At 36.1% G+C, this 12008-nt stretch overlaps 1 protein-coding gene across 1 annotated transcript; it reads left to right on the forward strand.

Moving 5' to 3' along the window:
* Window positions 1–855: 855 nt before the first annotated feature.
* On the forward strand, window positions 856–3394 carry LOC115925742. Its single transcript, XM_030989772.1, has 4 exons — window positions 856–1061; window positions 1532–1756; window positions 2826–2981; window positions 3293–3394. The coding sequence occupies exons 1-4, from the start codon at window positions 876–878 to the stop codon at window positions 3392–3394; spliced, it is 669 nt and encodes a 222-aa protein (XP_030845632.1). The 5' UTR covers window positions 856–875.
* The last annotated feature ends 8614 nt before the right edge of the window (window positions 3395–12008 follow it).

The raw sequence follows: 12008 nt of genomic DNA on the forward strand, positions 1-12008 counted from the left end.
ATGCTTGCGCCTGTCGTGTGGAATAACTATGAACTTGGTTATTTTTCTTAAATATTCTAGCCAAGGCTACTGGCAGTAGACCTGTATTCAATTTATACCTTAGAGCTCCTAGTTGTAAATGATAATATCTTCAACTTTCAAAACACCACTATTATAAAAAGACAAACATCTTATTTCCGGGTTTGTGTCTTAGGAGGTGGGCGATGAGCAACAGCTCCCATTGGTGGGACAGGTGCTTCTCGATGATCTAAGCTCCGCGCCAGAAGAAACGAAGGATTGTATTAAGGGGGTCGTCAATACATTGGTAGAAAAACGTGTCAAACCTTACAAGATTTACCAGTCACATGTGGATCCCAATACTTCATTTATGGTCAGTTGATTACGTTTTGTATATCAATAGGTTTATTGTTCATTTGATAAAATGCTTGTATTTAAACATACAATCGCATTATAAAGAGATAAGCCAGAAGGGATTCATTTTTGTCATAGTTATGAGAGATACAGATTTAAGACCTTATATAATAATCATTCATGCCGTTCTAAAGCGCATATTACTTTGGATACCATTACTGTAATAGCTTTAGCTCGGGCAACCGTTGCACTCGGTTCATTCAAAGAAGAAATCCTACCATGTACTTACATAGTATACCTGGGTCGAGTGTGGCAGACGTAGATTATGTATTGCCAGATGTCGTATAGTGCTATGGCAGAGATTAGAACTCCGTACCTCGAGGTTCACAGTCTGGAAACTTATCTACTAGGCCAAAAAATATTTACATTTACCATCATATACATATGCTGTCATTTAGACGATCCACGCAGTACTATGCCATATTTCCCGTTATTTCCTTTAGAATGCGACTTTGCAGAGAAGCATGAAGACTGAGAACTTAGGTAATCCTGATGCTGCATTCGTAGATATGGTTCTTCAAGCCCTTGATAAGATTCGTGATGAAATAGACAGAGACGAGTGTGAGATCTTGATCACCAAGCCTGACTTCCAAGAAGTGACGGATGAATCTCAAATACCAGACTATCAAGGAAATAGATTCATCAATCAGGTGAGAACATTTTTCATCATGTTTGTATTGGTATCAACGCAATACAACAAAGCTATATAACGCAAAAAGTAAACCATACACCTAGAATCTGTATCAGAAAGATCAAGGTAGGTCCCATACATTAACAAGTATTATTACATCGTATGGCATTGTGAACCTTTTGCCTGATTCAAGCTTTATTAGGGCTATCACCTCGATGCAGTGATCAGATAATAAAATCTCAAATGTAGACATGTGGTTGGTTACATATGGGACTAAATATCTTGGACTTGACCTTATGTAAACATAATTAGTGATATAGTAAATTTGAGTATAATTATTGCTTGATTGTTGAGTCAATTTTTTAATTTTGTGTTGTTGTTTTTATTTTATTTTACAGGCAAACCTTTGTTACCACCTTCACTATCACGAGTTTAGAGGAATATATCCTTTTAACATTCATGTTTTGATTACGATATTTCTTTACACAGTCTCTTCCCATGCCAGCAAACATGACGTCATCAATGAACAGTAGTATGGTGGCGTGTAACCCAATGCCTACTGTCTTACGGGAGAAACTAGTGAAGAAGCCATCCGAGAGAGCTGCGATACGCAACGCTATTTCACAAATCATTCTGGATTCTCTGAAGACAGGGCACCCCGGACTAAAGATCAACAATAAATATAACTTGAATTGCAGTACTGCTATGTTGCCGGTAGGTAGATATGACATCTGTAAATGTAATATAGATATATCGAATGCCATGAGAAGCCTGGCTATTTTATAGACTCAAGGGGTCAGGGAGGATGCAAAGTTCCCAAGAGCCAACAGCAAGGCCTCGAATATTAAAGCAGTCGATTTGTCTTATATATACCGAATTAACACAAAATAATCTAATAAGAACTCTTACCTTATCATTTTCTTGAGTAACACTGTCTGTTAATCTGTGCTGGAAAGATGACTGAATGTTTAATACAATCATTTGGGAATCGCAGACAAAAAGCATTGTATGTTTTTAACACTTAAACCAATGGGGATCGCAGCAAAATTTTACTATTTTCCCGGTACCCGGAATCTTGTGGGAATCTCACTCATGAGCTATTAACCGGTGCTGGCATTGTTCGTTTCTTTACGGAAATAGCTAAAATCACGACTCCAATTTCGTCCAATCAGATGGCTAGATTTCTAAATAAAGGTATATAACATACTTTAGTAAACAGTATATGTGAGAATAGACTATTAATATGTTACTCGAAGATAAACTTCATTTATTCATCGCCTAGGGCAAGGAATACAGGGGCTTCGGTAGGGTTGTATGCCCCCTGCATAGTGAAGGTCCTATATGGATACAGTAATAATTGAATTTGTAAGAGTGCAACCGATTTATATAATTAAGGCCATCCCTCTATTCTGCCTTTCCTCCCGGTTATTCTAGAAACCAGTCATGATTCTGATTACTACGATATTTGAGGGAAGCTTTCACAGAATAAATTTTAGCATTTCGCCCGTCACTATAATCCGTAATCTGAAAATGTTGGGTGGACTGTATGCTAGCTTTACTTATTTATTTATTTTTGATTACCTGAAACTGTTGTTTTCATGCTAAAGTGATGATTTTTTTTCGCCAAGGTGGCCTTTTGGAATATTATGGGAAACACACTTACTGAATGTTTAAACATATATTTATTAACTTTGTAAATATTGTCCAGAATCTAAATAAGCATTTTATCAATGTATTGGTTGTTATTTAAATTTATTTCCTCTGTTATTGTATTTTTTCTTAGTGTACCAATGCTTCATCGTATGCACATGAAGTCGTAGACGACGAGGTTTCCCGACTTGTTGCTTTTTGGACCAGTAAGACTGTCAAACTAGACAATGACGTCAACAGTCAAATCATGAAGTATTTATTTCCTCTCAAACCAAGAAATGTCAACAAGGCAAGCATACCAATATCATAATAATGTGGTCCTTTCTCTTTCTCTCACTTTCAGCTATTTAGTACTTTATGGAATTTCAATTAAATTTGAATCACATCAATGGCTAAATCAAAATTATAGCTTCGCGGTAAGTTTCACTCTACATATTAATATAACCAAGTGTTTAAGCATCCTTTTCTTTTACATTCAGGCACTTTTCCTTTTACTATAAAAGGACCGTCTTGAGAAGAAGGCCTTGATATTTTATGATACCTTGTCTCGTTTATTTTGCTATTTTAACTTAACAATTGCTGCTTCTGTTTTTTTCACAGAGTTCAGATTCACATCCAGTCGTGAAAACTCGGCAGGAAGAGGACGAGATTCCAGACATTCCCGCGACAGCAAAGCTTCTCGGAGACAAAATGCCGAGATAGCGAAGAGTCTATTAACTGCATACCTCCTATTACCTGAATTCATGTCAAACTATTAAAGGGGAAGTCCACCTAAAATGTCCACCTCGGTAAAAGCGCAAACAGTCGAGAAACAGATCGGTGAATGTTTGAGCAAAACCTGAAAAAATGGAAGTAATTAATTGTTGGAAGTCGCAATCGATCAAACATATATTGACAACTTTTGAACGCATCTTGCGAGTTCTCCTCCCATTTGTACTTTTCAACACAAAAGAAGAATCAAAAACTTTTTTTTTTCTAGGAACAAAAAAGTTCTAATCGCGCATGAACCCTAAGTATTATCTTTACACAAATGTTACACAACCCCAGTATGATAACAGAATCCTTCATCAACAACTAGGAAACTGAAAATTTATTACATTTTTGTACAGAAAAAAGGGGATTGGACCTCGAAAGATACGTTTGGTTGACCAAAACTTAACAATTTAATTGCTTCGTTCTTTATCAGGTTTGCTCAAATATTCACCGATCTGCTTCTCTGTTTGTAATGTTTTGCGTTTCTGCTGAAACCAACCTTATATTTAAGTAACAGTTTTCTTGCCGTTTGATATAATGACAAGTGACTTATTGCAGAAAATAGACGATGACGTGGCGTAAGTGAATACAAAGATATTGAATTTAATTGAATCTCATTGCCAAGCATATGAGAGATAATGGAAGTTTCACTCATCCTATTTTGCATGATTGTGCTTCATATCAGAGGAGATGGTTTGACAGAAGAGTGCTTTGGTAGATTAATAAAGAGGATCGTTCCTTTAAATCACAAAAAGTTAGCTACAAATGAATAGAGGTATAAAGTATTGCAGAAGTGATTACTTTTAAATTTTGAAGAGTGTATGTTTTTTTTTTTTTTAATATTTTCACATGTACAGAAATTCGTATGCTAATGTTTGGCTTCATATACTTACCCTCCTTGAGATTGTGTGTAGTACTTAAATTAAATTGTGGAAGAAAAAAACTATCTGGAATCTACTGCATGGGACAGGTTTAACAGGTTCGTGATGTAGACATAAGACTTAGCTGTGAAATGTAAGGTTTCACGTAATCGGAAAATTAAAAAGATGTTGGCCCAGCCTTGTTAAAAATTCCATGCACCGCACAAAGAAATGTGTGTATGATGGGACCACTTACTCATGGCAAGAAAGTTTGGTCCAAACTGAGCCTTTTCTCGTCATATCCTGAATATAATAACATTTGAAGAGCAATCTTTTGGAATTTTATACTATGATATATGAAGAATGTAAAAAACCTCAATAATTATTATTTCTTATCCACCCAAATACAAATTATTCTCTATAAAATTCTGAAAAAGCTAATGAGAGAATTACGGAGAGTAAAATAATAAAAACGTCATGTACGAATGTTGCGATTTTGAAATAAGCTGAAGTCACATTTGATATAGAAAAATTGACAATGCTGTCATTTTCGTTTTATGCATGTAGAACTATAGAAGGAATTATTGAACTGATTGTGAGTAAAATGAACACTGCCTACGTCATTGATATGATACAAACCTCACAGTCTGCAGTTATTACAATGGCGCATGGATTATAATGCATATCTTGAGAACTTATAAGGGTATTTAGAGTTGGTTGGTAAGTAGTGTTATTTGCATGTAACTATAGGTGTGATATAACATAGAGACTATTCGTGAGTTGCACATGTACTTCTTTTCGCTTTTTATCATAGATTATGTCTAGTTGCATTTGTAGACGATATATGTATACGTGGGATATTCACATTTAGTAAAAACCTTACTTCCATAGTACCCTATATTGAAAAAGACTTTAGTTTGCAACCTACATGGCTATTTTTGCACAACTGTGAGTGTTATTTCTAGTTATGGAAAGATATGATGATCATTTTAATTTATGTATTATATTTGGTTAGAGTGCCCATGTCTGCGCCTTTTTAATATAGTATACAAATATACAATGACACTCGAGGATCTAGCTGAAACTATTCGCATCGAAGGAACATCAACTAGTACTATTCTCCCGAGGGCCATCGGCCCGAGGGAGAAAAGTACTAATGATGTTCCTGAGTGCGAATAGTTTTAGCTTGTTCAGAGAATGAGTCATTTTATATTTGTTTTATATCCCTTCCATCTGTATTATTCCTCGTACACTTCTGTAATAACATGAACCTTATACTCACATTCACATCTACATTCAGATCGAAAAGAAATAAAGAAAATTGCACGGCTCAAATAAAACATTGAAGTATGTAAAAATGTTTAGCTGGCGCTAGTGTAGTGCAGTTATCGCACAGCGTAAATTGCATATGGCTTGAGCGCCGTTACACCGCAGGGGTTGACCGCGCAAAGGCACTTTGAAATCATGTACGCGCTCGCTGGGAAACTGGTGGACAGGTGGGCAGGTGGACAGGTGGACAGGTGGACGTATTTTGTTGAGCTCTCCGATAAATTGCCTTATTTGCAGACATTTTACATTTTCACGCGAACTCCTATACTTCGCTGGATGGCGTACGTGATGGTGATTATTTTCTGAAAATTTTCTCGTGAAATCAATAATTTTCATCTCAATTTTGGAGACTTTTGTGACTTTCGTTTCGTTTTTCGGTCAATAAGAACTTTTGAATATCAACAAGATATAGGCCCTACGCGTACCTACTTAATTTTCATAACAATAAAAAAAACATTCCGTTAACAACCATCACTTTCATCTGCTTATCTTACTTTACGCATCCTCATCACATCTTTGGTTGCAACGCTTCATCATTCGCGCATCTCTATTATTACGTCATAGCTTAGACACCTGTTAATTTGTTATGGCGAGTAACTTTCACTTACTAGACGATGAAGTGTCTATGAAATCTACTGTTAAGGACTCCGTCTCGGAAGCTGTTAGTTATGCCTTGGTTGCTGGTGCTAGCACAAAGAAGAGGCCGCAGTCTTCGACAACGCCCAGGACACCGGGACCGAAGCTCAACAACGATCTCGTCGCAGATCTAGTGCGTCAGGTTGTTGAGGTTCTGCAACCAATCATCATCAAGACCGTGGCGACTGCTGTAACTGCAGCCATGGATTCTGTGATGGAAGGCTTGAGGAAATTGACTCCTCCTCCTCCTCCTCCTCCTCCTCCTCCTCCTCCTACTCCGTCTGCAGCAGCATCCGCCCAGACCAACGTTCTAAGGTTTGAGGTGGACCGTCTGGAGCAATACAGTCGTCGGGAAAACATCAAGATTTATGGCCTGCCTGTGATAGCTGGGGAGAACACGTCCGATGTGGTGGTGAAGCTGGGGAGGGAGATTGGTGTGGAGGTGACGAGAGATGACATCAGCGTCTCTCACCGTCTACCTGGAGGACGATCTGGTAAGCCGGCGCCAATCTTGGCCAAGTTCGTTCGCAGAGAAAAGAGGACGGAGTTCATGAAGAAGAAGCGACGACTGAGGGAGACGAAGCGGGATGTCTTCATCGCAGAAGATCTGACTTCGCTCCGTGCCAAGATGCTCAGGAAGGTAAAAGAAGACCGCGAAAGTATCGAGAAAGTCTGGACCATCGATGGCAGAATCTTTTGCCTACTGAATGGCGGCACGAAGGTAATAATCGACACGCCTGATGACCTCCTGAAGATCGGGTGGTCCGAGGACCGTCTTCGTTCTTCAGGTCTTTTCTTGATGGGGTAGGGATACGTCGGCCCGGTGAATGTGACGAAGCACGCTAATCTTTTAAGTTTAAACGTTTGCGGGTTAAGAAAAAATTAAATGATGGAATATTGGAACAGTACATTAAAGATTTTCATATTGTATGTTTGAGTGAAACTAAAGTTGACGATATTAATGAACCTTTTTTACCTGATGGCTTCAAATACCTCTTTAAAGACAAACAAAGTCAAAGCAACTTTCCGTTTGGTGGCGTTCACGGACTTGGTGTTCTACTACGAAAAGAAATATTCAATTTTGTGTCAATTATTAAACAGGCTAAATCTGAAACAGTATTTTGGTTAAAGATCGGCGAGAAGGCATTTGGATTTCCGTTTATACTTGGTGCTGTTTACATTCCTCCTGAAAATTCTAAATATTTTAACGAGTCTATGTTTGATGACATTGCTTCTGATCTTCTCATGTTAAAAAATGTACATAACATGCCATTTTGTCTTCTTGGAGATTTTAATGCAAGAACAGGTGTTGAAAATGAAATCTCTGGTTATTCTGAGGATTGCGCCAACAGTCATTATGTGAACGATTTTGATAACGATTATATAAACACTGATAATTTCCAGACTTATAACATAAGGTTGAGAAGATGTAACAGCGACGCTGTTATTAATAACCACGGAAAAAGATTTCTTGAACTATGTAGACATTTTAAACTGATTATTGCAAACGGTCGTGTAGGCGTGGATAAACAAGGTGATTTTACATGTGCTAACACAAGTACCATTGATTATTGTGCCGCATCGCTCGAATTATTCCATGTCCTTAATCATTTTGCGGTTGATGTATTTGACCCTTTTTTGTCTGACAAACATAATCCCATTGTATTAAGATTGAATAGCGAAAGCAGTTATGAAAAATGTAAAAGTGAAGGAAAAGTGAAAAAAGTTTCGGGATCAACGACGAAAATTAAATGGAGTGTAGATTCTGCTAAAGATTTTGTTGATAACATCGATCAAAGTCTAGTTGAAAATATACATCATGCTGTTGATCGTTTGGAGGGTCACGACATTCAGATTGATCAGGAATCAATCGATAATGTAGCTTGTTTATTAAAAAATATTTACCTTACGGCGGCCAAAAAAAGTGGAATGGTAAAAACCTATGGAAATTATAAACCTTGTAAATCTGGTCGAAAGCGGTTTGATGCAAACTGTGCTCGGTTAAGGGCTCAGTATTTTCATCTTAAAAATCTTAGGAAGACTGATAAATCTGAACGTATTGAAAAGGAATATACCAAAGTTAAGAAAATGTATAAAAAAGCTATTCGTTCAGCTCAAAGCAACTTTGATATAAAAATCCACAGTGAATTAAGAAATCTTAAAATCAATCAACCACAAGCATATTGGAAAATTATTAATTCAGCTAACGGTTTAAATAATGAAAAAAACCCAATTGAAATTCATTCTCTTGAACAACACTTTCGTGGTCTGAGCCAAAATCAAAGAGATAATGCAGATATATTAGAACCTGACCAAATTCTTTCGAGCAATCAATGTATCAATCGTTCTATAAGCAGGGAAGAAGTAACACGTCAAATAAATAGACTGAAAAACGGTAAGGCACATGGCGATGATTTAGTTCTAAATGAATTTTTGAAGTGTAGCACAAAGTCTGTTTTATCAGTAATCATTAGGTTATTTAACATTGTATTAGAAAGTGGAATTGTACCATCTGAATGGACAATAGGGTTAATTCACCCTCTTTATAAGAAGAAAGGAAATCCTAATGATCCGAACAACTATAGAGGAATAACATTGCTTAATTGTCTTGGCAAGCTGTTTACAGCAGTCTTGAATGAGCGACTTACGTCTTATCTCGAAGATAATGAATTGCTAGGTGATGAACAGGCTGGTTTTCGAAATGGTCATTCAACGCTTGATCACATTTTTGTTCTTCATTCAGTGATCGATTTATATCTCTCTTCAAAAGAGAGGGTTTATTGTGCATCTATTGACTACAAGAAGGCATTTGATTTGGTTGACAGGAGTTCTCTTTGGAATAAATTACTTAAGAATAATGTTGATGGAAAGTTTTTCAATGTAATTAAGCATATGTATGCTCAGGCTAAGTCATGTGTAATTTCTGGTACAGAAAAGTCTTCTTCATTTGATTGTAACATTGGTGTGCGACAAGGAGAAAATTTGTCTCCGATGCTATTTGCCCTTTTTTTAAATGACTTCAAACAATTCATTTGTGAAAAGTTTGGAGGCATAAATATTCTTCCTGACAAGATTGATGCAGCTGCGTATCAAAAAGGTATAGATGTATATCTCAGGCTTTTTACATTGCTGTATGCAGACGATACAATAGTTCTTGCAAAAACTGAAAGTGAACTTCAGCTTGCTCTTGATGCAGTATCTGATTACTGTAAAAAATGGTTTCTTCAAGTTAACACAGCTAAAACCAAAGTTGTTGTATTTTCTCGTGGTAAAGTTCGAAAAACTCCTATATTTAAATTTGATCATGATATTGTAGAAGTTGTTGATGAATACGTCTATCTTGGAACTACTTTTAACTACAACAACAAATTTCGTAAAGCTCAAATTAAGCAACTTAATCAAGCTAGACGAGCAATGTATAGTCTATTATCTAAAACTTATCAACTGCACTTACCTATTGATATCCTCTTGGAATTATTTGATCAACTTGTGTTGCCCATTCTGCTCTATGGAAGTGAGATATGGGGATTTGAAGTGCTACATGATCTTGAAATTTTCCACATGAAATTTTGTAAGCAAGCCCTTTCTGTCAACAAAACAACTGCAAATTGTATGGTACTTGGTGAATTGGGGAGGCTTAAACTTGAGACATATATCGAAAGCAGAATGATAAACTTCTGGTGTAGGATTGTACATAGTGGACAGGATAAATTTTCTGGTAAGGTGTATATTATCTTAAAATTACTCTTTGAGAAGAATATATATCAGGCACCTTGGTTAAAAAAAATCAAGCTGACTCTGGACAATATGGGGATGTCTAATTTATGGGAAATTTGTGAAAATACTAGCTATGAGTGGGTCAAACAAACTGTGGAACGTCGATTGAGAGATTCTCATGCTCAGTATTGGTCTGCTTGTATGTATGATAATTCGCATTGTGTTAACTATCGAATCTTCAAACATTCTTTATGTTTAGAAAGATACTTAATCGATCTCATTAAAAGAGATCGGACAATATTAAGTCGTTTTCGCTGTGGCAATCATTACCTGCCGATTGTAGCTGGTAGATATTCAAATACTCCAAGGGAAATGAGGCTATGTACGCTGTGCAATTTGCAATCGCTTGGGGATGAGTTTCATTACTTGTTTGTATGCCCTACCTTTCGTTCAGAAAGAAAATTGTTCATCGATAAATATTTCATTGAAAGACCAAATACACTGAAAATGGATCAGCTTTTTAACTCCAATAATGTTCAAACACGTTTAAACTTAGTAAAATTCTGTCGAATAATAATGCTTCGTTTTCATTAATTTAAGTATGTCCAAAAACATGTTATGAGTTCAATATTAACTTTATGTTTCTCTTTTTTGTCTTATATCAATTTATTAAATTGATATCAAATATATTTTCAGTAATTCATTAATTCAGATATCAATTTACTGGTGCCAGTAAATTTCTTTTTCAATTGCTTCCATTAATTTCGTCATTAATTATCGTTTTAATTAATATTATCGTTTTGTTTTTGATTATTATTATTATTATCATCATCATTATTGTTATCATTATCATCATAATTTGTCTCACTATTGTCGATAGTGTTATTTTGTATGGATTAACATTAATTCTATTTGTATTGTATATTTCACAGTGTTTAATTGACAAATTCAAACTGATTGTAAACTTCTCCAATACCCCAATGTGGGTGACATGAGAATAAATTGTCATTGTCATTGTCATTGGGAAAGCGCATAGTTCAGGCATATGCGGTTTTTTTATTGTAACGTCACGCATAATACCTTTTTTCCCTATTTTTTTTTTTAACTATTCCTGTAAAAACTAGTCAAAACTATAGAGAAAAGTCTTATATTTCAGTAATTTTATTCACAAGCATCGACATGCTATCTTTCACATCAAAAATACCAAATCTCGATGTAAAATTAATGAGTGCGCATACAACGACACAGTCGCCTTTTCTTGTGAAAGTAATATCGAATTTGCTTTAATTGTCTCAATGTTAATCGCATTCTTACTCTTAAGAGAAGAGGAATAATATGCATGTACTATAGGGGAATATAGAAGACAATTCCTTTCGATTTCAAGTCTAATTTTCGGTGCTCATGCAGACATAGGGCTCGCCATCATACTTGATATTGTAATAAATTCATATACGTTTCACATTTGGAAATGTCACATGACTTTTTGTGTTATATGATATTAACGTCTGTGACGGGATTCTTTATATAATCACCATTATAATGCACATGACTTGTGTATGAACTGGAATCGTATTATATGATTACAATTTATTGTGTTACAATTATATTATGTTTTTGTAATTTTAATCCGGCTGCACAACCTTATAGTAATTTCTATTTGTTGTGGGATCGTGGTGAATTTGATAGCATTGTGGGGCTCAGTTTTGTGTGAGCCTGCATGTGTTCTTTTCCACAACAGAAAGGAGGAAGCGAGGAGGCAATGTTTACTGTTTGGTACCTCTGGTTCAGAATGCCTCTTTGCTCAGAAGCTCTAAGTTTATTCTCTGCTCTTTCCAACATGCATGCATATGTTTGAAGTTGAACTAAGCAACTAAGTATAGCAGTAACATCGTCATTAATATTTAAAAAGGAAGTGAGTCATGTGACTACACACTAAATATGCAAAGGAAGTGGGCCAAGCAAAAGAGAGAGTGCACGGTGGTGTGTCATGTGACCGTTATGGCTGGAAGAGTGGTGAGGTG

This window comes from Strongylocentrotus purpuratus, unplaced genomic scaffold, assembly GCF_000002235.5.
Source record: "Strongylocentrotus purpuratus isolate Spur 01 unplaced genomic scaffold, Spur_5.0 spur5_contig_843, whole genome shotgun sequence".
NCBI lineage: Eukaryota > Metazoa > Echinodermata > Echinoidea > Camarodonta > Strongylocentrotidae > Strongylocentrotus > Strongylocentrotus purpuratus.

What these genes read in the sequence shown, in the direction of transcription:
- LOC115925742 (XM_030989772.1), top strand. Translation starts at nt 876, where the DNA reads ATGAAGACTGAGAACTTAGGTAATCCTGATGCTGCATTCGTAGATATG. An exon ending in GAAATAGATTCATCAATCAG is followed by an intron (nt 1,062 to 1,531) that starts GTGAGAACATTT and finishes TTCTTTACACAG; the next exon opens with TCTCTTCCCATGCCAGCAAA. An exon ending in AACCAAGAAATGTCAACAAG is followed by an intron (nt 2,982 to 3,292) that starts GCAAGCATACCA and finishes TTTTTTTCACAG; the next exon opens with AGTTCAGATTCACATCCAGT.